This window comes from Artemia franciscana, chromosome 7 (genome assembly GCF_032884065.1).
Source record: "Artemia franciscana chromosome 7, ASM3288406v1, whole genome shotgun sequence".
In the NCBI taxonomy this organism is placed as follows: Eukaryota; Metazoa; Arthropoda; class Branchiopoda; order Anostraca; family Artemiidae; genus Artemia; species Artemia franciscana.
The window spans coordinates 28,729,724-28,757,639 of NC_088869.1; the positions used below are offsets into that span (position 1 = coordinate 28,729,724).

Sequence of the window (27,916 nt, forward strand, 5' to 3'; positions counted from 1 at the left end):
CAAGACTGCACGCGAAAAGTGTTATGTCCTTCAACACTGATCTTAAGGAAAAGATCGAAATTCACTTAACAATAATCACTTCTCTATAAAACAAGAATAAAAAGAACAAAGCAGATAAAAATTATCACAAATAATGGGTTAGGGGAAAATGTAAATGGCTAAAGAAACTAGAACAGATTGTCAAACCAATTTTTTTCAAAAACAAAACGGACACTAAAATTTAAAAACCACAAGTATACTAGGAGAGACTGCTAAATCAACTCTGATTTATGATGTAAATCAACGGCATATTTTAAAGGAAATTAATGTGGATAAAAACCTTTTGTAATGAATTTTTTTTTATAAAATCTATTTTTTACGAAACTAAATTTTTTATCACACTGTAGTAGAGCCGGACATCAGGAAATTGTCACATCTACGTGCTTTTGTAATCAACAAAAACATATTTAAAATAAAATCAGGATTTTTACAAAGAACTTCGTTTTCATATACTAGATAATAAATGTCGTCATAGTTGCATTAGAACCAAATATGACGTAAATAGAAAAACGCTATGTTGTGACGTTACCTCTGATGACGTTGGTAATGACGTCTTCATCGGGGTTGCAGCAGTAGCTAGCAACCTAGTAAGAGGCGATCCCGTCCCATTGTGAAAAATAAAATATCACATAAATCCTTAACTAGAGTCGTAATATCAGCAGTCTCAGCAGTAGTAGTAGTAGTGGCAGTTGCAGTCGCAAGTAACTGCGGTTGCAGTTGTAAGTAGTCACTCTCGGATCTAATCTTAGTTGCAATTCCAAGTAGTAGTAGTAGTAGTAGCAGTCACAAGTATTAGTTGCAGTCGCATGTAGTAACAATCGCGGTTGTAATTAGTCGCAGATGCAGCCTCAAGCCGTTGAGGCTACATCGCAACTGCAAGTAGTCAGAACAGCATTTTTTGGCAGTTGTGATTCTTTACAGTCGCAAGTTGTTACAAACGTAAGCAGTGATAAGTAATCGCAGTCGCAAGCAGGGGCAGTCGTAAATAGTTGCGGTTGTACTCTTAAATAGTCGCATAACCAATAGTGTAGTAAGGTAAAGATAAATAATACGGCATTCGGTACTGATCTCCGTTTCTTGGCACATCAGCCAGGAAGTGCAATGGGGGGCTTGGGGCCAACCATCCTGTGCTTTCGCACACCCTTCTTGTTTACCTTCCCCAGATTTCTCCAGGTACCCAGTTAGAGCTGGGTCGACTCTGGCTGAGCTTACAGAGTCACGCCACTGACCCCCGTCCCAAACTAAATAATTAGGAAAACTAGGATTTGAACCCTCGTCTTCTCAAACAAACGATCCTGAATTCAGCGCACCCATCCTCTCGGCCAGGACGGCTTCGTAGTAGTAGTAGTAGTAGTAGTAACATAAATAATAGCTTTAATAGTAGCGGTAGTAGTGGAAGAAATAGCTGTAGTAGCAATAAAAGGGTCAATTTAACACCCTCAGCCGATCCTGAGATATTGCTGATACGTGCTTTTGAGAACCTACATTGATAAAGTCCAATTTGATTTAGCTCGAAATACACACCAACATCCCCTGAAAGCTTCATCTCAGTGTTTTTAGCCATTCTGTAAATATTGCTGATGAACCCTTTTAACTACCATATTTGGCTAAACAGCCCTCTCAACATGCCCTGAAAGTTTCAATTCAATACCTTTAACCATTACTGAGATATCGCAGGCAGGCCTACACCCTTATCACAAACTTGGTTGCGTATAGTGTGTTTTAATTTTGTTCAACATCCTTAATAACAGGCTCTTAAATATCCAACGTAACACTCTTAGCTCTCCCTGGGATATTGCAAACACGCCTTTTTGACAATGTGGATACACATAGTGCCTTTTGATTTTCTTTTGCATTATCATAAACTTTTCCTGGAACTTTCTACCTAATATACTGTTCCTTTCCTCAGATATTGCATCTGTGCCGTTTTGACATCCTGGATGAACTTAAACTCTTTTGATTTAGTATAGTAGTAGTGATAGCAGCCACAGCAGTAGCTTTAGTACTAGCCATGAAAGTTTCAACTGAAAGTTTCAATAGCCTCAGCTGCTTCTGAAATATTACTGATCCGCCCTTTTGACAACCAATGTGTACCTGGTGCCTATTTATTTGGTTTTGTATAGCCATCAACTTTTCGTGAAAATTTCTCTTAATACAATATTCCATGCCTCATATATTGTATCTTTGCCTTTTTGAAAACCTGGATGCAGTGAGTTTTAATTTGATTTTACATTCCCATCGACTTCCCTTGATAGTTTTAACTCAATACCCTATATTAGTCCTGAGGTATCCCACCTTTTTCATTTTGTCAACCTGGATGCAGTTAAATTATTTCGATTTAGTTCAATAGTAGTCGTAGTAGTAAAAGAAGAATTAGCAGTATTAACGTTAATAGCCCTGAAAGTTTTAGCTTCTCACCCTAAGGCGTTGCTGGGATCTTGACAATGTATCCTTTTGATTTTCTGTTTGTACATAGTGCGTATTGTTTTAGTCCGAAAATCCCCTTCAAAATGACCCGAAAGCTTCAAGTTAATGCTCTTATCTGTGTCGATATATACACCCTTTTTACAACCTGTATTCACATAGCGGGTTTTGATTTAGTTCTATATCCCTCTCAACATTTCCTGAGAATTTCACCTCAATACCCTTACTCTTAGTAGAAGTAATGGACTAGCAGTAGAAGTAGTAGTAATATCATGAAGACAGTGGCTTTTGCTTAGTTCAGCATCCCCCTAAACATGCTCTGAAAGTACCAACAACTATCAAAATCAATTATAACGTGGTTGTTTTTTGCCAGTTGAACACACATTGTTGATCCAACTTTTGACAACCTCCCTATCCATCGTGTGTTTAGATTGAATTCAGTATCGCCCCAAATATTCCCTGAAGGTTTCACCTTAATACCTTTAGCCTTAGTAGAAGCAGTAGTCTTAATTATAGCAGTAGTAGTATGAATATAGGACTTTTGGTTAGTTCAACATACCCCTCAACAGTCCATAAAAACTTCAAGTTAATTTGCCAAGCCTTTCCTGAGATATTGCTGATATACCCTTTTGACAACCTGCGTGCACTTAGTATGCTTTGATTTAATTCAACATCCCCTTAAATTTTCCTTAGCCCTAGTAGTAGTAGCAGTACGGCTTAATTTCCTTAGCCGTATTAGTAGTACGCACATAGTGCCTTTCGATTAGTTCAACACCCCCCTGAGCATACCCTGTAATTTTCAACTTAATACTCTAAGCCGTTCCTAAGACATTGCTGATACGTCCCTTTAATGCATACACATGCAGTAGCTGTAGTAATAATAGTTGCGGTAATTGCGTGGTTTATTGTCTTTTGGCAAATTTTACATCCCCTTATCGTGTCTTGAAAGTTCCAACTTAATACCCAAAGCCGTTCCTGTGATATGCCATTTTTACAACCTGTATGCACGTATTATGTTTTGATATACTTATACACTCCCCACGACATTCCCTGGAAGCTTTACCTTAGCACCCTCAGTCTTTTTGGAAACCAACAATGAAACATGCCCCCTTTCCGAATAGCAAATATTCTGTCAAAGCAACGGGGATGTTGCATAATTTACAACCCTTGCCCTATGGGCTGTGGGGCTGGGTCGTAACCGAAATTTTTTGTCGGGGAAAGGGGGGTGCTTTACAAAAGGATTTTTTTTTTGGGGGGGGGTATGAAATAACCTTTAAAAAACGCACCAAAATATGTTTGTGTTCGTTCTTGTTACGTTTTTACGAGTCGGACAAACATTGTTTTCGGGGGGGAGGGAGAGGGTTCAAACCCTCCCTTGAAAAATGTCTAAAAAATATGTTTGTGTTCAATTTTGTTACGCTTTTACGAGTCGGATAAACATTTTTTGGGGAAAGGAAAGGATTCAAACCCCTCCCCCCTCTTGATATGGCCTTGTGATGGGGTTATGTCGTTCCCAGATAGTTAATAATATAGTTAATTAATGGACCTTTCAGCTATGGTGAAAATAGCCAGCTATGACTGGCTATCTCAAAATTTGATCGAGTGTCTTCTGAGCACAATGGGGCGAGGGAGGGGGCTGCTTCCCTTTCAATCACTTTGACTCAAGAACTTTTATTTTTCCAATCGAATGAGTCCCCTTTGAATTTATACGGTAGCTTCTTCTATACAAAGAGATTTGGTGAAAAAAATAGCGCAAAACTCACCTCGCTCTTTACTTAGCTCTTTAGCACTGTTGTGCTGTCTATGATTGCTGACTTTTAGGAGTCATGATCAGCAAGAATGCCATCTGGATATTTTCTTTTCTGAATGACATCTTTTATGGCGTGAAATTAGTACGCTTCACTCATAGTAATTTTCTTGTTAAATGTTTTTTTTTGCCTTTGTTAAAACTCTTAGCGCATTTTCTGTTCAAATAGCTAGAATTAATGACTTTAATATTGTGATATGGTACCAGTATTCAAAATGATAGCATTCGATCACCTGGATTCAATTGTATTGTTTGTTACAAACTCCATTTAAAAGTTCAAAGATTCCATCGATCACTTTCAGATTTATATCGACATTTTTAGAACACAAGTTGTGAAATCTTACCATAAAATCGAAAATGCAGAGAAATAAAGAAAACATCCAACATATTTCATTTGAATATCTGGCTTTTTTTGCAACTCATCCCTATTCAACTCATTCTTAGGCTACTTATTTCAAATCCAATCAACTCTATCCTCGTACGTCTCAACTCCCATGCAACTAAATTCTGTGTAATTAAACCTAATTAAACTCGATTTTATTTAACTTAAACCAATCAAATTAACCCATATATCTTAACTTTCATTCAGCTCAGCACTCATTTGTCTCAACCTCCATTCAGCGTATTTTTTATTCAATTCAGCCCCTTTTAACTTCCATGCAACTCAATCCCATATATTTTTGTCCCATTCAACTCAGTTCCCTAATTTGACTCAACCCTTCCTGATATTACTTGAAAAGAAAAAATGATTTTTTAATTAAAAGTAAGGAGCAACATTAAAACGGCCGATCAAGTGGCGAGCTTAATCTTCACTGTTCTAATGCCTAAAAACCTAATAGTTTGACCTACGCCCATTATCTTAATACAATAATGGCTGCATGTGGATTGGCTAAGCTATCATTTCTTTTCTGTTTTCTTATGGAAAATATTTACCATTTGAAATGTTTTCAGGTATTACACTAAAGATGCTTCCCAAATATTATATGAAAGGTGGTTCCATTGTGTTGACCTTGGGGCTCAGTTAAAGCCATTAATTGAAGATTTTTTTGAGTCCGATGAGTACAGAACAGGTTGGTAAAGCTCTTAACATGCTCCTTGAGCTTTTTATGACCGTTTTTATATAAATAAAGAAGATGTAGCATTACCAAAATTATTCTTTATTAAAAAATAAATGTTTGATGCAGACTTCAATATATTTTACTTTACCCTTATTTGTTTGCCACCCAAACCTTGTATTGGTTAGTTTCTAATTGAATATTGTTTATTTTCACCACATAAAATATCTATGTCGCACCTTTGATTGTTAAATTGCCTTGTGAAAGCAAGAATGTCGTAACTGACACCCCTAGTCAAAATTGAGTTACGAGCCTTACCAGAGTTTTTTTTTGATCTTTCTAATGGTGAAGTTCGTTTTGTTGTGCGATGTCTCCTGGCTGAGTAAATCAAAATTCAGTTTTAACGTAAGTGCATGTTTTTCACTTTTGTGAAAGTGAAAATTGTCGTAACTGACCGGAGGATTAACCTCCGGTCAGTTACGACATAAAATGAACAAAGTGCTGGATTTTCAGCAGGTCTCCAAAATCTATAAATACGCTAATGTTCCATTTTCCAAAATTAAAAAAAAAACTTCAGTTTAAACAAGGCTACTCGAAAAGAGTCGGCTACAAAATGTTGTTTTCTGATGAATCACTCTCTGAAATAAACATAGCTGTGGAGAATAGACTTAAAGCAAGGAAAGACACTTATTCTGCAGAAGTGGCCCAGTTTCTTGTCGTCTTAAAGTTGTTGGATCTCAAACCTGTTATTCCTGTTGAAAAAATCAAAGATGTGCAATCAGCCTCCAGGTTTATATCCCCTCAAAATGTAGAGTACTACAAGTGTGTTTTTTCAATCATGACTCAAGACAATAACGACCCACCCACTGCAGTACAGAGAGCATGTCCTGAAGAATAAGCTACAAAACCCCTCCCTCCCATAAAAAAATCTGAGAAAGGGGAAAGGCAGTCATTAAAGACCCAATAAGTTACCTTGCTTTTTTTTTACCAAGTAGTCGAAATTTCTTAAGTTGTATTATAATCACTTTGTATTAAATTCAGTTTAAACGACTTAATTAGTACAAAAAGGTAGAAACGCCACATTTGGGCTCTAAAATAAGGCTTGGATATTCCTGAGATAACCTTGATGTTAAATTGTCGTAACAAAATGTAAAAGGAACCCTAGCACTGTCTGCACTTGTGTCGTAACTACTTTAGCAGCAAAAAAGGGCGGGCTGTAATGTCGTATCCGTTTTTGCTCGACGTCTTGACCCATTATATCTCATTCAAGAGAACAAAATTCTACCAATAGGTCTCCCTGAATAGCGAATTTGAATTGGCGTTTCATTGGTTTTTCTATCTACCACAAAAACTGATTTTTTTTTATTCTGTTTTTCTCGGAATTTTAAAAAGTATGTTTTCGACATTCCTGCTTTCACAAGGCGAAATATTATAAGCTTTGTTGTTTTCTTTTTCGTTGAAATGCATCCAATTGAATGATATAATAGGATAAAATTTTTGAAACAGATTTTATGTTAAAACATATTCTAGGTAGAATTAAATAGCGATGAATTATAACCTACGGCATTTTTTGACATTTTGAAGAACGAATCCTTGACACATTTTGCTTAGATGGATTTTCCCTGTTTTGCTAACTTTAATAAGTTACATTTTTGGTAAATTTTCCCTGTTTTTGCTAACACTCGTTGTCTTGTTCACAATAGTCTTTACTCTTGCACACCCATTTGGAAGGCATAGCAATAAAATACTATTTTTAGCACCATCAATTTCCTTATGAACAATTTCTCAATTTCGGAGACACGAATTCAGAGCTAGATGGATAAACATGAATCTCTAAGTCAAACAAAAAAGGAAGAAATTCAAGTGTAAAACCACTTAATGTAGCTCAAATACCATTTCATAAGCCTTTTAGAGCCTTTTTAATAAGCATGTCTCTGAAACTTTTTATACAGTTCATAAAACAACGTAAAACTATTTTGTCAACATTCAATAGCTTAGATTCAGACCGTCCGCTGAATTTCATTTTTGAAATTTATATTTCAAATATAAAACAACTTAGTTTAGCTAAAATGCCCTTTCATAAGCCTTTTAGATCCTTTTTAATAAGCATGTCTCTGAAACTTTCTATACAGTTCATAAAAAACGTAAAACTATTTTGTTAACATTCAATAGCTTAGATTCAGATTGAACCGTCTGCCGAATTTCATTTTTGAAATTTACTTTTAATTGAAATTTCCACTGAGAATATGCGGGAACAGAAAACTCGTATTTTACAACAAATTTAGGTCATTCTATATAAAACGAAGTCAAAGTAATTTTATAATTTTGGCTCAGCAAAAGGATACTAATGGCTTGCTGTAGAATGTTCAGGTTTGAGAGAGCAGAAATCCAAAAAAGACTCTGGGATCAGTTTGGCTTGAAGTTGTTCTTTATTAAAATGAATAAATATCGATGGCCAAAACCTAGCCAAGTTTTTTTACCCAATGTTAGAAGCTAGAATAATAATCGTAATGGATCATTGAAATTGATTCAAACGCTATAAAATTGCAAGAGTATTTAACAGAAGAGAAAAGACACCGATAAATTTGACGTATGCGTGTAACATCATTCAAAAACAAGTAAAAACTAAATATTGCTATTAAAACTTTCTTTATTGTTATTAAAAATCTTCTATTATTAAAGACTTCCACTGCTGCTAACAATTCATTGCATCGTCAAGCCACCTGAGGCCAACACAGATGAGCACACTCCTCCTCCATCCGAATCTATTCAAACCAGCTCCCTTTCACCCTCCCAAGAAATTCTCACTTCCCTATAATTTTTTCTTATGACATCCTCCCAACCCATTTGAGGACGACCTGATTTTCGTTTGTCACTAGACCGTTGGCTGATAAGGACTGTCTTTGGCCATCTATTATCCTTCATCCGAAGGACGTGTCTCAGCCATCTCAGCCTTGGTCTCATTGTATTCCTAGAAAGTGGGATTGAACCACATTTTTTGTACATCTTACTGTTTGAGATATGGTTAGCCCGTAGGGTACCTAAAACAAACCGTAGGCAATTTTTCTGAAAATTATCTTGTAAATGCTCATTCGTCTTTTGGAGCATCCACGCCTTAGAGCCATACTTGACCGCTGTCAACACTGTAGCCTCCAATATTCTTCCAAACTTTTCTTAACTGAGAAAAAGCTCCCCGGGCCTTAGTTATTCTACTTTTAACATCTTCACTGCACCCTCTGTCTTTTACTCTTTAAAAACTTTTGTTGGGCTTCGTTTAGAGCACATCTTCTCAATCTGGTTTACAGTTAACTTGACTGATGAACGAGAAGTCGGAAAAAAAAAATACTGAAAAGGCCTCTAAGATGGTTCCTGAACTTCCTACATCTTCATATTCCTGAAGGCTCTTCAGACCCCAAAGCCCTTTCCCCAATTTAGCAGGAAGCTTGCATATTAAATTATTGGTCCTAGAAATTTAAGAGGATAATGATGCTCATCTAGTTTTTTCGACTTTAACCATTATGTAGACGGCATGTCAAAGTGAAACCTATCCTGTTAAACCAAGAACCAAAAATCGGCTAGTGTTCATTTGCTTATAAAGCCACTGAAGACTGGAATACCTTGCCGTCAGAAATAGTGGAATCACTTATAATGGAAGTATTTAAGCGTAGGGTTGTCTGCAAACTATTTTATAAAAATCAGCTCATTCCCTGGTAGGCTCTCCAAATACGCTTATATATTAGTTCGTTTCGTTTTTTTAAACTGTCTAGTTTTTTCTTCTTCATTTCATAGCTTTTCATCTACTTTTGTAACTTGTGTTGCTGTGAATGTTCTTATTTTATAAATAACAAACATTGTCCTTAACCTTATTTGTATTAGTAAATAAATAAGCGAGTGTTTAAAGGGGAAACTTAAGGAAACGGGTCCGCTTTTGTCCCAAGTTTTTGGGTTATACATAAGAGGTAATATTCTCTCTTTCTTGGATGCTGTGTGCTCTTTAGCATAATTAAACCTAATTAAAACCAAGAGAAAGAGTGTCAATTTAATACTGCTGGTGAAGTTTTGAGAACTACACTTTTGGAAACCTGGAATCAGCAAAAGCCTGGATTTGCTTTATCTTTATTCAAGATTGTATGATTGCTTCACAGTAAGTCCGTATTTCTATACTGAAAATTAGTGCTCCAGACAGTAGCAGATAAAAAAAAATAATAAAAATAAAAATGAAGAATATGTAAGGGTGAGACACCATGTCTCAATAATAAATTTAGAAATAGGATAGACAAATATGTTGTTTAAAATTTCATTCGAAATCCTTTCCACGTTGTATTATGCTGTAAACCTCATCATATCTGATTGGCCGAATCCGTTCAGGCTATATGGTAAGAGGCTGCAAAAAATGTGATTGAATTTGGATTAAAGAAGATACAAGATGTTTTGAATGTAAATTTGTAGTGCTAGGAGTGTCTAAGGTTAGTTTAAAGCTAAAATTTATGAAGGTTAACTACCTCCTGGGAAGCTACGACGTCAGTAGGCTCCAGGATGAGGATTTTAGAGGAACTTTCTAGGAACAGTTCAATGCTAAATTTGAGATTTAATATTTGACAATGTAGAAGATGGATGGAAAAACTTTAGGGAAAAAGCTTTTAAATTCACTGATAGTGTCTTAGGGATTAAAATCGGAAACGCAACTAAGATTATTAGTGAAAATGGTTTATGTTTAACAGAGAGGAGGAAAGGCTTGTACAAGGATCATTTGAGCAATAGTTCACATGAAAATAAAAGGAATATAAGGAAAGTGGAGAAAGCATTAAAACCTGAATTAAGGATGAGTGACGTGGAGGCATTTGTAAAATTGCCGATGATCTGGGGAATGCAGCCAGGCAGCGCAATGGTAAAGTGTTGCACTGGCATGTTAATAAATTCAGAGGGAATAGCCAATCTGGACTTGTCCTAGTTAAAGATAGGAAGGGATTGAAGGGGCCACAAGTAGTAATAAGGAAAGAGTTAAAAAGAGATAAGCAGAACATTTTGAGAATATACTAAACCGCAATAGAGTTACAGGAAACGATGCAGAAAAAAAATGAATAAAGTTTGTGACACAAGTTTGTGAAGAAGATTCATTTTGTGAGGGAATTAGTGACAGTAACAAAAAGATTAAAAATACTGAGGCCCCTTAGCAAATGAGGTTAGGAGCTGATTTCGTAATAAATCAGGAGTTAAGCAGGGTTGTGTTCTATTCTAATTCTATGGACCATTTTGATGGGCTTTTTCCTAAGATACACAGCAGAGGCAATAGGAGGACACCAAACCAATTGGGGAAATAAAACTCTTCTACATTTATATTATGCCGATGATCTGAGGATTGTAGATGGAAATGTTAGTTGAGTGAATGAATTTTTAGAGGCTTTACGAGTACAGGGTGCAAGAATAGGTTTAAAAACTAATTTTAAGAAAACTAATTCGTTAAGACTAGGAACAAGTGCAGGTGAAGAGGTGATATTGGATAACGAGAAGATCGATCAAGTGGACAGCTTCACTTACCCATGTAGCATTATTAGTGAACATGGTGGGTGTAGTAAAGATATTAAAAGTAGAATAGCCAAGGCACAAGGTGATTTTTCACAGTTGAAAAAGTTTTAAAGAACAGGTAGATGTCACCAAACCAGGATTAGAATATTGGAAGCTGCAGTGATGACAGTGGTAAGTATGGTTCTCGAGTATGGGCCCTCCGATAAACGGAGGAGGATTTGCTAGATGTTTTCCAGAAAATTGCCTGCGGATTGTATTGGGTACCCGACTGACTAACCGTATCTGAAACAGTAAAACTCTTGTTGAGCTTATAGAGTCATACCACTAACCCCCGTTCAAAACCAAATAAGTAGTGACACCAGGATTTGAACCCCCATCCTCGCGGACAATCTTACCGTGCTAACAGTAAGCGGAACGAAATATGTGGTTCACTCCTGATTTCTAGGGTTATAATGAGAGAAAGGCTGAGATGGCTTGGACAAGTTCTGCTGATGGAAGATGAAAGATTGTCCTTGTCGGCCAACCGTCTTGGGTCAAAAGTAAAGCAGGTAGTCCCAGAATGGGTAGGAGGATCTCGCAAGGAAATATTTAAGGGAAATGGATTGTTTTGGGAGGGTGTAAAGGGGGAGTCTTAGAACAGATCGGAATGGAGGGGGAATGAACGTAGCCATGTTGGCCTTAGGAGGCTTGGCATTGCAGTGAGTTGTTAGTAGTTGTAGTAGTAGTCTTAGTGGCAATCCACAAAATTGTTCAGTGTTTCTCACTAATTCTACAGTGAAATTCAGTGACAAGGAAATACTCTAGTAGAAAATACTATATTTCTACCTGGCACCCTGTCCATTTGTTCCTGTAGCTGTAAGTACAGTCACTAGCATTTTGTTCTATAGGTGCATAACTGATGCACTGTTTTTTGTTTTGTATTTTTAAGCGTAACTTAGGTGGTCTGCATTCTATTATTAATACCTTTCCAACCTAAAAATACTTGGCAGGTTCTTTGTTCATCATGAGCCCTGCTGTCTGGCTATGCACTACATTCATCCTATCAGAATAAATAAGTTCTATATCATCTAATTTCGTGTTTTCTACCCCTGGGATATAAGTTTCAGAGATTCTTAATAAGTCTAGTTCAAAGTTCGACAAAGATATGATTATAAATATTTCAGATTGACTTTTAGACTAATTTTAAAGCAAAGTCAGTCGAAATACTAAAAATTGTCAATAGTCCTGACAACTTTGAAGTTGGGCTTAAAGTGAAAAAAAAATGTTTATTTGAAAAAAGGGATAATGTCTTCTAAACGCCCTCTCATTTTTCGGATCTTAAGAGAAATGAGTACATAGTTCTCTATTTTTAGGTAACCCATCTCCAAATTCAAGACTGACAGTCGCCTCATATGAGCCAGATGAGCTTCGTACTGTGGGAGATCCATTTTCTTTGGAAGACTGGTTAAAGCGTAATCAACAAGTGATCGATCACATGGGAAAACTTAGCCTGTTTGGAGGAAGCTATCGATCCCAGATTATTGTTTATGGTCCTGGTGAAGACGAAACCATTCATGAAGATGAAGATACTCTCCTCTGGCAACTTGTAAGTTGAATGCTGTTCCGAATAGCTTTGGCGGGTCTTAATTGAAGACTCTTCTGGCTCAGCAAACCAAGTCCTTTTTTCTATCAGACTCCATGTTAACCAAGTATCCAGAAAAAATATCTGTTGTGTGGTTTTACTTGAATCCAGAGGGCTATCAAGTAGTCTTTCAAATTATTTTCAAAAATAAGGATTTATACTATGGCAGATACTCATCGTAAAAAACGGGGGTAGAGGGAGGAGAAAAGTATTAAATCAGCAACTTAACCAAGATCTGGATACTTAACCAAGTATCCAGAAAAAATATCTCTTGTGTGGTTTTACTTGAATTCAGAGGGCTATCAAGTAGTCTTTCAAATTATTTTCAAAAATAAGGATTTATACTATGGCGGATACTCATCGTAAAAAATGGGGGTAGAGGGAGGAGAAAAGTATTGAATCAGCAACAAAAAATTCTAATTGCAGTAACTTTATAGGAAAACATGGAGAAAATTGGTAAAGCCCTGAGAAGTGGTGGTTTAAAAGGAGTTTGTTGTAGAATCAGGCGTGCGGTAAGGCTGCAATCTGTCGCCGCTATTCTTTGCCATAGTTATAGATTTCATTCTCTGTGAATGCAAACTCAATGGTGGGGTCCAGCTAAACCAAATAAAAGAACTAGCTAATGATGACTTTGCCGACGGTATTAGTCTTCTTACCAATGATCCAGAAGACATGCAACAGAATATAAACAAACTTGAACAAGATGCCAGTTGTGTTGGACTTCATATTAGCGCCAATAAAAATAAGTCTATGATAATCTAGTTATTCCTGGTATTGGAAAAGGATTTCCGGTTAATGGAAAAGAAATTCAAGTGGTGACAGGGCTCAAATATCTCGGTATTATCCTTTCGCAAGATGAGAATTGCAAGACATGTATGGAGAAATTTAAATATTTTTCCAGAAGCTGAATTTTAAATTTTTATGGCAGCAACGTTCTGTCTGTCGTAACATGTGGTTGTGAAATCTGGAATTTCAGTGCGGAAAAAGAAAAGCAGATTCAAGGCTTTGGCAGTAATTGTGTAAAGTCGATATTGAATATACATTGGACAGAACGAGTAAACAATGAAGAAATTTACTGTATTACTAACTATACTTCCATCATTGAAGTAATTTGAAGATTCCACAGGATGTACTAAGAACATATGGTACGAATGAGTAACGGAAGGTTACCACATGGTGTGTGGGGATCTACACCCCTGGTCTCTGTTAGTCAGGGAAGCCTAAAATTACACCGGGCTGATTCCTTGAAAAGGAGGTAATACTGGCTTGTTTTTTACAGGAGGAGCTCTGGCTGCAGGCGTGTGACAGGTTAAACTATACTTTGCGTTTTTATTATTAATGGTAAATACTAGATCCTGTTTTGGTTACCCATTAGTAGAGACTACAGTTTATTCTAATATCAACTTAATTGGATACTTTTGTTTCTGTATTCCAGGAAAAATTTAGGTCCCTATCTCTAAAGCGATTTTTCCTATCTACGGTTGGGCTAAAATTTTTGTTGCCGATTTAGTTTCTAGTCTAAAAATGAATTAAAAACAAACGAGTCAAAAAAGAATCCTTTTCAAAAGGCTGTTTTCTTAGTAAGAAAAATTAATTTTGGCGATATCTACAACCAGTTGACAAATTCAACATATAACTATCTGCTTCGTAGGGTGTACCTCCGTCACGGGTACCCCTTTTACGGTAGCATAAAAACTACAAAAATCCAACCATATGGTGTGTAACTTATTCAATTAGACATAGGTCCTCCTACACTTGGAGGCGCATAAGGTAGCGGAAGTAGATTGCCAATTTTACCTGTCCCACGCCTGCAGCCAGAGCTCCTGCAGTGAAAATCTTGCCAGTATTGCCTCCTTTTCAAGAAATAAGCCTAGTCGGGGTGGCTTGAAGAACCAAGGCAAGGGGGGGGGGGTGAGATCCCATCATTTAAACGAATCCTAGGTCACATCATACAACTCGTGAAAATTTATTATAATTAACCTTCCATATTTTATACTTATAAACAGAGACAAACAAAAACTAAAACAGAATACATTATGTGTAACTAAGGGCAGCTATGTTTGTATTCACATGTTTTTCAAAGTGGACCACCGCTGGACAATTTGCGAAGCCGATTTGCTTGCTTAAGCTGGTGGTGCCGGCAATTTCCTTCAGCAAGGACTTGTTTGAAGCAAGTAGCTCCATGACAAAACTGAAACAGAACTACTGCTTTCCAACTAGAACTTGGAAAACAGTAGAATCTTGATGTCTTTCTTGGTTTGGGAAAAAACGTTGTTGCTAGCTCAATATATGCAGCTAAAACCTTTTTTTTAAAGGAGGTTAAAGTTAGGATCAATATGGCTGAAAATTGACAAGGCAAGCTCTGAGATTATCTCCCATCGTTATTTTTTTTTTTTTTTACAAGCTTCGCGGCTCCATCACAGGTGGTGATGTACTACTAGTCCTGGTAATTACCTAAGTTTCCAACACTGTGGTATTCAAACCCTTTCGAGCAGGATTCTAAATTGGTGTCTATAGAACCTTGAGGGCTCGGCTTGACTCTGATCTCGGCTGTCAAACGAGATGGTCCAAGTCGCCGACGATGATACCCGATGAAATCTGCCTCTGGATTGACTTCTGTCATTCTGTCAAACCCTTTTGCATTATCAATGAAATTGTCCATTTCATACTCCGATATTCTTTCAAAAAATTTCTTCATAGCTACAAGCATCTTGATTGCGTCGATGATATTAATCTCCTCTTCTTCAAGTTTTTCTGTTGCTTTCTTTAACTTGTACATGATTTTTTCGTAATGATGAAGTAAGTGATAAGTTCGAAGTTTAGAATCCTTTTCAGAGGGCCGCTAGCTTGTACCTTCGACTTTACATTGATGTTTTTTATCTGCTTTGTTTTGTAAATGGCTGGAGCTATTGCTTCAAACAAACTAACTACTGTTTGTATGGTTTCAGTCCTTGCAGTTTACCGAGCCCATGTTAAGTTTCGCTGATTAAGGCTGTTTTCAATCGAAGAGAGTGTTTCTTTAAGGGTGGCAAAATGCTTTGTAGATGAAGAGAAGAACACGTATATTTCGTCAAGGGTTTTGAAAAGCTAAACTATCCAAAATGATGCATTGCCATTATGTTATATAACAATGTTTAGTGTGTGGGCTTGTCACGGAATATATGGCACGCGACGATAAAGAAACTCAGATATTTCCTACTGGGCTCTATTAATTTGACCAGACATTGCACTTGCATAGTCACAAGACGAGAAAGCTAGTTTGTCCAGATGAATTATTCTCTTTGACAATATTCCTATTATACTTTCTGCTATACCCTGCCTGGTTTCGTCAATAGCATCGTTAACATCTAATAGTCTCTTTCTAAGTGTCCATTACGAGCTGGCATTGTGGATTACGCCCACGAGCTTATGAGAGTGTGAAGCATTGGGTATCTGAAATTCTGATTCCAAAACTTCGACGAGGTTGAAAAGTTTGAACAAAGTGTTCGTTTTATTCTCTAGTTTTCCTAAAGCCAATGCTCTATCTCGTTAGGGCTTCTGCAGCGTCGAAAAAGAAATTGACACAATTTTCTTTTTGTCTCTCCACGTTTTGCTTGCTGCAAAACCTTATTTCGAGTACTTGTATTAAGTAAGAAATCCCCATGACTCCTGTCATTGACGATATGACAAGAACAGAACAAAGCTGCTTTTTCCGACTCGGGAAGACAAATGACTTGCCAGGTTTTCTTTTTCACCTTTTCTTTGCCCTTCGTTTTGTGACATTGCCGCATACCGGCTTCTATCCAAGCCTTTTTTGAAGTGGTCGCTCCTGGGGCTACTGGAGAAAAGGAAACACAGGAAGCAGAAGGCAGCATCTTTCTCGATATTGTATTCTAAGAACTGGTAACCCTCATACCACCCCGGATGAAAACACCACTGTTTCATATTTATACTGAAAGATTAACAAGGAGACGCTCAGCTTTGGTTGATTAAGACCACATCAAATAAGTTACTTATTTGGTTTTCGCTAGAGATTGGTTTCCTTATTTCTGGACCCTTGTGAACTATGCTTTCAAAATCGTCACTGCAACTTTCGACAACAACTCAACTAATTATGGAATATTAAGAAGTTTTTCAGATCGACTGTTAACTCTTTACATAGCTCAAACACGGAAGATGATGTACATTGTATTTCTACCAGGATATCTCTTGCGTTCAGCGTAAAATGTTCTTAGACAGTCTTAATAATGTCATTAGAACCAATAACTAACGAAATAATGTATTCGAGCTTGTAAAACATGTAAAAATACCTTATTGGGTCTTCGATCGGAAATATCTTGCCTTATATTTGACTTCTTCTCGCATTCCGTGTTGATCGGTGATGTAACATGAAAATTACCGTAAAGAGCCGGAGGCACATATTTGGAATAATTTCTTATCTAATTTCGGTTCGTTAGAAGTTTTAACGTTGCTCATTACTTTGGTCCCAGACAAAAACTTACCTTCTGAATCGAATGAGCTATCACTGAGTCTTCAATAGTACTCCTGTCCTACGTAAAAAATGTCTGGGTACACAGCCAAATATTGCTTGTTGCTCTCAAACGTTAAATCATTGTATCAATCATTGTAATGTTCTCGAACCTCGTATTGTAATCGAGTTTTTTTTTTCACTATCTTGTATATACTTGCTTTGAAAGGCTTTCCTCGGGCTTCTTTCCTTTGAATTTTAATTACTTCTCTATTGTGTTTAGAAATTTATTGCCTTCTTTTTCACTCGTAGTCAAAGTGTGACCAAAAACCCGACAACATTCGAGCATAATCAGATTTTAAAGCTAATTGCTAGGCTATCAGACCAGTCCTTTTAAACCTGGGTTAATTTAAACGACTCTGTTTAAATTTGAAATTATTTAAAAGAAGAATTAAACGACAAAACAAAACGACTATATTCTATTTACATGCAAATTCAGTTTTCGGTATCTACGACTGAAACTAAGCAAGGCTAAAATCCACCATTTTTCTACTGAAAAGTCTTTAAATCCCAAAGTACTTCCAGGCGAAGGAATATACAACGTAGACTGTCTCTGACTAATTTACGACTTAAATGACTTCACAAAAAGCAGGAGCTAGATCTGAACGACCGTACAAAACAAATCATACGCAAGCATAAGCAGGTTTCTAAGGCTTGAGTTGCTACCAATTCGGTCCCTTTAAACCTGGTTGTTAAAAAACAATATTAGAAAATTGAAATTAAACGATAAAATAAAATGGCTCTATTCCATTTACAAGTGAATTTGGTGTTTGATTTTTAAAATGGAAGCTGAGTTTTGTCAAAATCAGCCATTTCTTTACCGAGGAGTTTGAAAAAGCAAAAGTGTTTCCAGGAGAAGGAAATGCAACTTAGACTGTCTCAGAATTGAGCACCTGGGACCTCAATGAGGTCTAAATAAACGACTTACACGACTTCGTAAAAACCAGGGGTGTGAGTCACCCCGTCAACCCCCTTCCAAGCCACCTTTGGGTCCAATGTCATTTTGGGCATCCTTGAATAACAGAGACCAGGGGGTGTAGATTCCCACACATCATGTGGTAACCTTCCGTCACCCATCCGTACCATATGCTCTTAGTTCATCCTGTGGAATTTTCGAATTATTTCAGTGATAGGAGTGTGGTTATTAATGCGGTATATCTCTTCAATGTTAAGGACAGACAGACATAACTGCCATAAATTCTAAAATTCTGCTTCTGGGAAAAAAAGATTAAACTCCTCCAGACATTTCTGAGGTAATCAAAGACCAATTTGACATGAGATTTTTCTTTTGTAATTTGAATCTTTGAAAGGATAAAACCAAGATATTTGAGCCCTGTCACCGCTTCAATTTCTTTGCCATTAACCAGAAATCCTTTTCCAATACCGGGAATAACCGCATTTTATATAGATATTGTTTTTTGGTGGTGAAGTCCCACACAGTTGACAACTCGTTCAAATTTGTTTATATTCTGTTGCATGTCTTCTAGATCTTGAGCAAGAAGAACAATACCTCCGGCAAAGTCACTATCAGCTAGCTCTCTCATTGGGAATAGCTGAACCCCACTATTGAGTTTTCATCCATTGAGAACGAAGTCTGTAACTATGGCAAATATTATTGGAGATGGAATACAGCCCTGCCGCACACCTGATTCACTAAACAACTATTAAACCACTCTCTGTCTGTACAGCAATATATATAATATTGATACAGTGCTTTTAGCAATTTGAAAATATTTGGTGAAATCCCATAGTACAGGAGAACCTTCAACATGGTTCCACAAAGGTCAAAGGATAAAGGATAAAGTCAAAGGCTTTGAAGAAGTCCATCAGCACTATATGTATCTGCATTCACCACTCATTCGATTCCTCGGGCAAAACCCATAGGATAAACATGGAGTCGCAGCATGATCTATTTGGAAGAATCACTCCCAATATTTTCTCCACTGGTGTGCGAACCTCTTTTTTTTTAATTTGAAGGTAGGACTATATTTTGTAGCGAGATTTTACATAATTATCTGTCACTCAATGCTATTCATTTGTTTCAGAGAGGATCTTCAACAGTTGAACTTAAAGACGAGCCAACTAGAGCTGTGGGTGCGAATGATATGATTATAGTGAGACGTGGACGCCAGTTCAAAATTAGGAGATCGGAAGGGGCAAGAGTCATGCAGATTGTAATGGGAAACTTCGAGTCTTCAAAAGAGATACGTTGAATCTGTGCTAATTAATTTGTGAATTCTTGCACTTTTTGAATTCGTGTACCTTCACTTAGCAATATTACTAAATGTGTGACCTGCTTATTACAATACGATTTAGTAAATTTTTGAATATTATCCTTCCAGCAATGTTTTTAGACGATAGTTACCAAAGAATGCTTTATTTCATTATTTAATATTGCAGACAAAAGTATTTTCAAACATGCTTTAAATGAACAGAATTCAGAAGTAGTGCAAACTAGACCCAAGAAGAAGAAAATAAACCCATAAAGCTAGCTCGTGCTTAGAATCATGTCTGTCAACACTTTTTTTGGCATTGAACCTCTTTTAAATTTAATTGTCTAAAAGGGCTATATCGATCAATCTATCATTTTGAAGTTAACTAGGTTATTTGGATCATATAATTTGAGAAGTTTCAGAAAAAAGCCCCAAAAGCTATCTGGTTCTGATGCAAATTGCATCATATTCAACAAACCTTATAGCCCTAGGGAGAAATTTTTAGCTTTTAAATTCTCTATCGATAAATACGCGGAATTTTGTATTTTTCCTGAGAAAGATAGCTGCAGATGTGGGTTTGTTTTCTTGACTTTCTTTCTTTTCGCCAGGGATGACTGTGGCAAACTAGTGGTCCTAATATTTCGGAAAAGGCTCATTTGAATATAATTTCCAAGCTCTAGTACCTAAAAAAAAGAGATCACGCTACAAGAACTTCCATTTTCTGCCATATGTCCCATAGAAACAATATTGGCCCAAACACGATAGCTTTTTAGAATATCTTTATTGCTTTGAAACTAATCGAAAGAACTATGCATAAAGCATCCCTATATTATACTGCTTTCTTGTGGTGGTCATCTCTAATATCAATTAAGGTCAGAGGACCTTAATTGGGTCTTTATTGAGGGCTCTTTGGTCTAAAAAAAATGCCACTGCAAGGTCTAAGTGAAAAAACGTATATGAGATGTTTCTCAGGTTAATTTTTTTTTTTTGGGGGGGGGGGTAATTTACCCCCTAATCTTCATTTGAAAGAATATACTTGAATGACTCGTAAACGGTAATCAAACTTCTAAACGATGTTTTACATGCAAGTAGATAACGAAATCAAAATGTAAGAATAAATTAGAATATATGGGGGGGGAGGCTGCCACCCCCAATTACGTCCCTTTTCATTGGGGTTCAGTTTTGTTGTTAAAATGGTTCACGTATAAAAGAGGTCATTAGTTCAAGTACAAATTCGAACTTGTGAGAGACAGAAATTAAACTTTTAACATGTTATCAATAGAGCAACGTTAAATCTTGGAATAGAACACGAATTATACTAAACACAAGTTGTGATTGTGATAGAAAATTCATAGCTTAGTGTAAAATGGGAGATCAGTATCTTTTATTACTGGTAAATCAAAGTAAGTAGGCTGTTAGTTTTAAGTGTTGATTTACCGATTACCTTTAAAATATTGTAACCAAAGTTTTCTTTATTGTCTAGATCAAATATATAATATGGAACAGTTTAGTTCTCAAAGTATTGTGACAAAAAGTTGAGCTTACGTGTAAAGAGTGGCGGCCACCTGGATCAGAATAATTTTTCTTTGTTTTAAATTTGATCTTCGCTATCATTTGAAATGACGTTTTTCATTTTATTTAGTGCAATTGTTATGAATTTTGCTTGAAGCTTAAAAAAACAGCTTTAACAGTTTTCTGGTAGATCTGTTTTAAATGAATAATAAAAATAAAATAACTTGAAATTTTTTGTTATACCATCTAAGAAGTAATTACATGATATATATCAAACAGTTCGTAGTAACGAACTGTAAGTAAGGGGTGACTCGGCTTAATAGTAGCCAAAACTCTAAAAAAAATGCATACATCAACAGAATCAGCTAATTGTGCTGATTCCAAATATATAAGATTTATCAAGTTTAATTTTACCCACCAAAAGTTATGAGCCTGAGAATGTTTGTCCGATTTTTTAAACTGGAGGGAAACACTCCCTAAAATTAAAAAAATCTTAATGAAAATCACACCGTCAGATTCAGCGTACCAGGGAACTCCACTATAAAAGTTTCCTGCTCCTATCTGCAAAAATGTGGAATTTTCTATTTTTGACAGAAGACAGATCACGGATGCGTGTTTATTTTTTATTTTTTTCCGGGGTGATTGTATCAAAATTATGGTCCTAGAAGATGATATGGTTTATTCAAACGAAATAAAGTTCTAGTGCCCTTCTTAAGTAACCGAAAAGATTGGAGGACAACTGGGCTCCCTCCCATGCCCTTTTTTCTCCAAATTATCTGATCAATATTTTGAGACAGCTATTTTGTTCAGTATATTTGAAAGATCAAATAGTTATCTCTTTAGGTATAAAATGATTCCTACAGTCCATGAGGAGAGGCCTGTAAGTTATGGAATTCGCCCATTGTTTACATATAGTATTTGTTATTTGGAGGTATACACACATTTTTTCTATGGTCTGTCGGGGGTGTGATTGGATTGGATCTATAAAGGGAAAACCTTTGTTTGGAATCTTTCTTGAGTATTCCAAAGGAAATGCATATGGAGGATGCATGTGTCCACATCTCCACTGGGAGGATTTGACAGAATTACTATACGAAATTCTTTTTAATTGTCTGACATTCTCTTTGCCAAATCTTTCATGTGGAGATGTTCCGGGGGAATTATCCAGGGGCTTTTTCCCTTGCGTTTTGATTTCTGGAAATAATTTCCACAGAAGGGGGTCATTCCTGGAATGTTCTAGAAACCGATTAGAGATTAAAATCTTATTCAAATGAAAGAATGCAAAAGGTAATTTTTCACGTTAAATCACTCGCAAGCAATTCTACAGGGAGGGGAGATTCTCAGCGAGGATGGAGCTGTCTGGAGGGAATTTGACGAGAAGGGGGCGGGTGCACTTTACGTTGGATGGAATTGCCACGGAGGAGTTTCCTGTTATGGGGAGCGGTATATTTCATAGAAAGTGAGCCAGAAATTACTGGCATTATTTGAAACACTAACAGAAATTATTCCACATATGAAGGGTTGTCCTCTCTTCAATACCTGCCTGTATACGCTAAGTTTGACTGTCTCATTTTTTTAAGAGCGTCTACTGAAACACAGGGGCCGTTTAATTAGAATAGAAGGCTTTTCTAAAAGTGCCAAGAGCTATAGCGTTAAAGAGCAAGGTATTGAGGAGGAAGTAACCTTTCATATACGGAATAAATCTATCAAAATTAAATTGTAAATTTTGTTTTAATTTTTCATGTACGGTGAACCATTCGAACCTAGATTAGTTGAAAAAAATTCAGAACTTAAATAAAAAAACAATTTTTTTTTTAACTGAAAGTAAGGAGCGACATTAAAACTTAAAACGAACAGAATTTATTCCGTATATGAAAGAGGTTGTCCCCTCCTCAACGCCTCCCTCTTTACGCCAAAGTTTTTATTGTTTTAAAAAGTAGAGTTGTGACTAAGAGTCAAGCTTCAGTGTAAAGAGTGTGGTGTTGAGGAGGGGACAGTCCCTTTCATATACGAAACAATTTCTGTTTGTTTTAAGTTTTAATGTCGCTCCTTGCTTTCAGTTAAAAAGCTTATTTTTTTTTTATTCAATAGCGTGTTAGGATCAGTGAACGTACTTTCAGTTATATCATTAATTTATTACAAAATCATACGAAAGATTACTTCAATTCAATGTCAATTTTAAAAGTTTATTAATTCGTATTTGATTATTAGCAGGAACACTGCTGTAGCAAAACCAGAGGGGGGTGATGTGCATAAGAAAGCCTGTCTGTGCATCAAAGGCCTATCTTGAAATCACATTTTTAGTACTGAACATTTTCATTAAGTTATTTAAGATGTGTGTTATCTAGTAGGTTATTTTGTATCATTGGCCAGTTAGGTATTGTATTTCTAATCTGGAATAAGGTTGACGAGTACCTTTCCCTCAGGCCGTTTTAATATAATCTATTATAACCGTTTTTAGCAAAAATCTTGCTCCTGATTATAAAATGTTTCAGTAATTTACCTCCAATTAATTTTGGTTATGAATTGTTAGTAAAAATGGCACTATAATAACAAGAAAGAAAATATCACAAAAAAAATTTAATCAAAATCAAAAAAATATATATCAATCAATTATCAAAACATAAATTGCCAATATCAACTCTAAAAAGAAAAAAAAAAATATAAATATCATTGAATAAATATAAATTTTGGAGACTAAAAATTACAAAATCAACGCGGACAGTTTTCAAGTTTTCATCTTTCCTGACTGCAGTAAAATACAGAGCAGTGATTCTTTCGGGCTGCAGTTAACGATTGGAGTAACCAAGGGTTTGCTTCTGCGTCTGGAGATAAGCTAAAAAAAAAAATATAACTTCTACTTTTAAAATCAAAAAAGGATTGTCAACAGTGACGCCTTGTGGTGCAACTTATAAGTTAGCTACCATTTTATTTTGTATGGTATGGTACGTGACTTTTGGAACGTCTAGCACATATTGACTCATGAACAGTGGAGTAACTATAAAATTAAAAAGATTTTAATAGGTAGTCATGAATCTAGTTTCCCATACATATTATCTTTTTTCATCCCCCGCCTGTCTCACCGTACAGAACAGACGCTACAAGAGAGTTGGGCGGTTGCTCAAGTACGCTTTTGGAGTGATGGGACCATCGGGCAGCTAACCGTACCCACCACATGGCATCGGACAGATTTAGATATAGCGAATATACGCTTTTCATTGAAACTTGCTATATTAAGTAGCGAGAGACGGATTGGCAATGTGATAGCACTACCATTAAAAAAAAAAAAAAAAAAAAAAAAAAAAAAAAAAAAAAAGGCAATGCGAGTGGCCCACCGCATTTAAACAGACTATTGATTTAGTCGATGTCCAGGCAGTAGTAAAAACTTTCTTTAATCCATCAGTTCGTGGTAACAAACTGTAAGTAAGGAGCGATGCGGATCAATAGTAACCGAAATTGTAAGAAACAGAGTATTGATAATAAAAAATATATCAAAAGAATCGAATTTTTATGCTTATTCAAAATATATAAAATTCATGAAGTTTAGTGTTACACCCTTAAAAAACAAAATGATCTTAATGAAAATCACACCATGAGAATCAGAATATCAGATAACCCTACTATAGAGGTTTCAAGCTCCCATAAACAAAAATATGGAATTAAAAGAGAAAAAAAATATTTCCAGAAGCAAGATCATGGATGCGTGTTTATTTTATTTTATTTTTTTTTTTTTTGCTTCCTCCAGGTGTGATCGGGAGAGGGTTCATTTGATTAGAAATAAAAAGTGCCAGTGCCATATTTTAAGTGAACAAAAATATTTATGGGCAGCTTCCCTCCTCCCACCACCTTTTTTACCCAAAATTATCCGATAGAAATTTTGAGATAGCCACTTTTTCAGCATGGTCGAAATATTTAATAACTATGTCTTTGAGGATGACTTGAACCCCACAGCCCCTGGGGTCGGGCTACAAGTTGTGAACTTTGCCCATTGCTTGCATGTAGTATTGGCTATTGGGAAGCATAAAGATATTTTCGGGGGGTGTTTCTTGGCGGGGGTGCTTACCTGAGAGGATCTTTCCATACAGGAGTTTTCGTGGGGGAAGGGGATTTTCTTTGGGAGGGGAGATAGATTTTCCAGCATTGGTTAAAAAAGTATCAGAAATTAAATTAAGTTTTTTCAACTGAAAGTAAGGAGTAACCTTAAAACTTGAAACGAACAAAAATTATTACGTATATGAGGGGGCTGCACCCTCCTCAGAATCTCACTTTTTACGCTAATGTATTTTTTGAATTCTAAAAAGCTTATTATTCTAATTAAACGGTCCTTGTGCATCAGGAATCATTCTTAAATAATTGAAATAAAAAGTCAAACTTTAGAGTAAAGAGCGAGGTATAGCGGAGGGGACAACCCCCTCATATGCGTAATAATTTCCGTTCGTTTTAAGTTTTAATGTTGCTCCTTACTTTCAGCTGAAAAAACTTGTTGTTTTTTTATTTAATTAGCACATGAAGCCGACCAGATTATTTTAACTAAAAGATGTAAATACACAGAAAGGTTTGCTCTTCCTATGGGTCAGTTTCTGAGACAAGAAGCGAATGACTTTGCAAGATTATTGGCAAAAGAAGACAAATAAACCCACTTTTTTGGTCTTCTTCGAATATTCGAAAAACGTCAGTTTTATTGATATTTTCAACAAACCTAGGCATGAACAAACCTAACACCAAATTGAACTAGAAGGAATTTTATTTATTTATTTATTTATTATTACGAATAGCGGTAAGCATTAATGCTTGTCGCAAAAACACAAAAACACAAAATCATAATACTAATCTAAAGTAAATTGGCAACGACAAATTAAACAGCAAAAACTTCTAAATAAAACGACACTACACAACAAAAGCGTCTAAATAGAAAGGCGTATTTACTAATGCACTCTTAAAATTTCGAACACTCTCTGCCTCGACAACCTCCAAAGGCAAACCATTTCATGGTCCGGCAACTCTACTAACAAAAGATAATTGACCAATTTTTTTCCATGGTTTTGGGGGATATAATTTGTAATTATGCTGACGAGTAGAGTGAAAATGGCTAAATTTAAAAAATAAATTTGGATCAACATCATCCACTCCTTTAATTATACGAAACACATTTACAAGGTCATTGCGACGTCTACGAAACTTCAACGACGGGAGTTGAAGCCTAGAAAGTCTCTGCGGATAAGAAAGGCGCTGAAGGTATGGGACCAATTTAGTGGCCCTTCTCTGAACCTTTTCTATCCTATGCTCATCCGTTAAACTTAATGGAAACCAAACAGAAGTATTATACTCAAGAAGAGGGCGGACCATTGATTTGTATAGTAGTAAGAAATTACGAAGGTTGAACCAACTAAAGCTTCTCCTTATAGATGATAAACGATAATTCGCATTCTTTACAATTTCCGAAACATGCTTATCAAATTTCAATTGGGTATCGAAGTAAACACCAAGGTCACGCACTATTTCGTTAGAGGGGATTTGTATGCCAGACAGCTGGTAAGTATGCACAGGTGGGAGTTTACGAGCATAGTGTAGAACAACACACTTAGAAGAGTTTATGAACATGGAATTAGATTCGCACAAATAAGTTAGAGAGTCAAGATCCTCCTGTAAAAGTTGCACATCGTTTTGGTCTCGTACTGGTAGATAAAGTTTTACATCATCCGCGAACATCTTGACAGTAGAATGCTGAACAGAGGAAGGCAGATCATTAATAAATAAACAAAATAAAATTGGACCCAGGCAGCTACCCTGGGGGACTCCGCTTAACACATCAGTTGAGGATGACATAGCTTCACCAACAACAACCTGCTGAGTTCGTCCATTTAGATAATCAGCAATAAATGCAATTGTTTTTTTACCCAATTTATAAGCTGCACATTTTTTAAGAAGGGTGGGTATTGAGACTTTGTCGAATGCCTTCGAGAAGTCGATGTAAATGCAGTCAAAGGGTATAGCTAAATCGGCAAAACGTTGAAAATCCAAAGTAACCTCAAGAAGCTGAGTATTACAAGACCTATTTTTTCGGAAACCATGCTGAGCAGGATTCCAAAGATGATTTCCATCAAAATACTTTTGAACGCATGAAACCATCAACTTTTCTATCACTCGGCAAAAAATAGACGTGATTGAAATTGGCCGATAGTTTTTAAAATCTGACCTGGAGCCACTTTTGTGAAGCGGCTTTACCAAGGCCTTCTTCCATCCTGACGGACACAGTCCATGCGCCAAAGATAAGTTAAATATATAGGTAAGTGGTTCTACAATTTCATGAGCAATTTGTCTTATCATTATGTTCGGGAAATTATATCCGGCGCTTTAGACGTATCCAATTTTATAAGAATAGTATAAACTTCAGTCAATGAGAAACCTGAATCATCAAATGGAACAAGAATGTCCGGCGAAGCAATCGACTCTACTTGAGATGCAAAATTAGCTTCATTTGAATGAATTGGCTGTGTTTTAACAAAAACTGAAGAAAAAATTTGGTTAAAAATAAGAGCCTTTTCAGAATCACTATCAATCTTTTGGTGTGTATCCTGATGTGTGAACGTAGATGAAGATGGTGCAAGGTTAGGCTTATTCCTATTTACATATTTCCAAAATATTTTAAGTGATGCGGTGCTTGAGTGAATAATACGCGACTCAAGCTCTTCACGATTAGCCCTAAGAAGCCGAGTGACCTTGTTTCTCGCTAGTGAATACGCATGCCATTCACCTGAATCCTCTTGCAACTGAGTATCCAAATGCCCTTGTCTGACTACTTTACTATGTCGTGACTCAATATAAGACCGCCAAAGACTATTTTTTTCACGTATTGCTTGGAGTATGTGTCTCAGAAGTTTAGGATTATTTCTGCGACCGGAAAAATTCCTCACCAAAGGAACAAATTCATCCCTACATTCCCTCAACACCTATTTTACAAAATCAAACGCGGTGTCCGGAGAAACATGATTATTTTTTAGTTCATACATGATATTAATAGACGAAATAAATTGTCGCATTGATTCATAATCGGCTTTAGCATAATCATGCCGATAAAACTCCAAACCTCTCTGTTGAGCATCAATATTCATGTAAATATCTAACACAACATGATCACTTTTACCCAAAGGCGGACGGAAATCTACACTCAAAATATCATCGATTGACTTGGTAATAACCAGATCTAAAATC

General features: G+C 36.3%; 2 protein-coding genes across 5 annotated transcripts in view; one reads left to right on the plus strand and one right to left on the minus strand.

Annotated features, from left to right (window-relative positions):
• The window catches only part of LOC136029111 (3-hydroxyanthranilate 3,4-dioxygenase-like), a 45,363-nt gene extending 21,823 nt beyond the window's left edge, over positions 1–23,540 (plus strand). The window contains exons 4-6 of the mRNA XM_065707185.1: positions 5,222–5,340; positions 12,204–12,436; positions 19,025–23,540. Coding sequence (XP_065563257.1) covers positions 5,222–5,340; positions 12,204–12,436; positions 19,025–19,192 — 520 coding nt within the window. The 3' untranslated portion in view covers positions 19,193–23,540. The remainder of the gene's footprint in view (positions 1–5,221; positions 5,341–12,203; positions 12,437–19,024) is intronic.
• LOC136029110 (atrophin-1-like) overlaps positions 23,270–27,916 on the minus strand; it is a 42,081-nt gene continuing 37,434 nt past the window's right edge. For all 4 annotated transcript variants that reach the window (XM_065707181.1, XM_065707180.1, XM_065707183.1 and 1 more), the window contains one exon: positions 23,270–23,540. In XM_065707181.1, the coding sequence (XP_065563253.1) occupies positions 23,441–23,540 (100 nt within the window). In that variant the 3' untranslated portion in view covers positions 23,270–23,440. The remainder of the gene's footprint in view (positions 23,541–27,916) is intronic.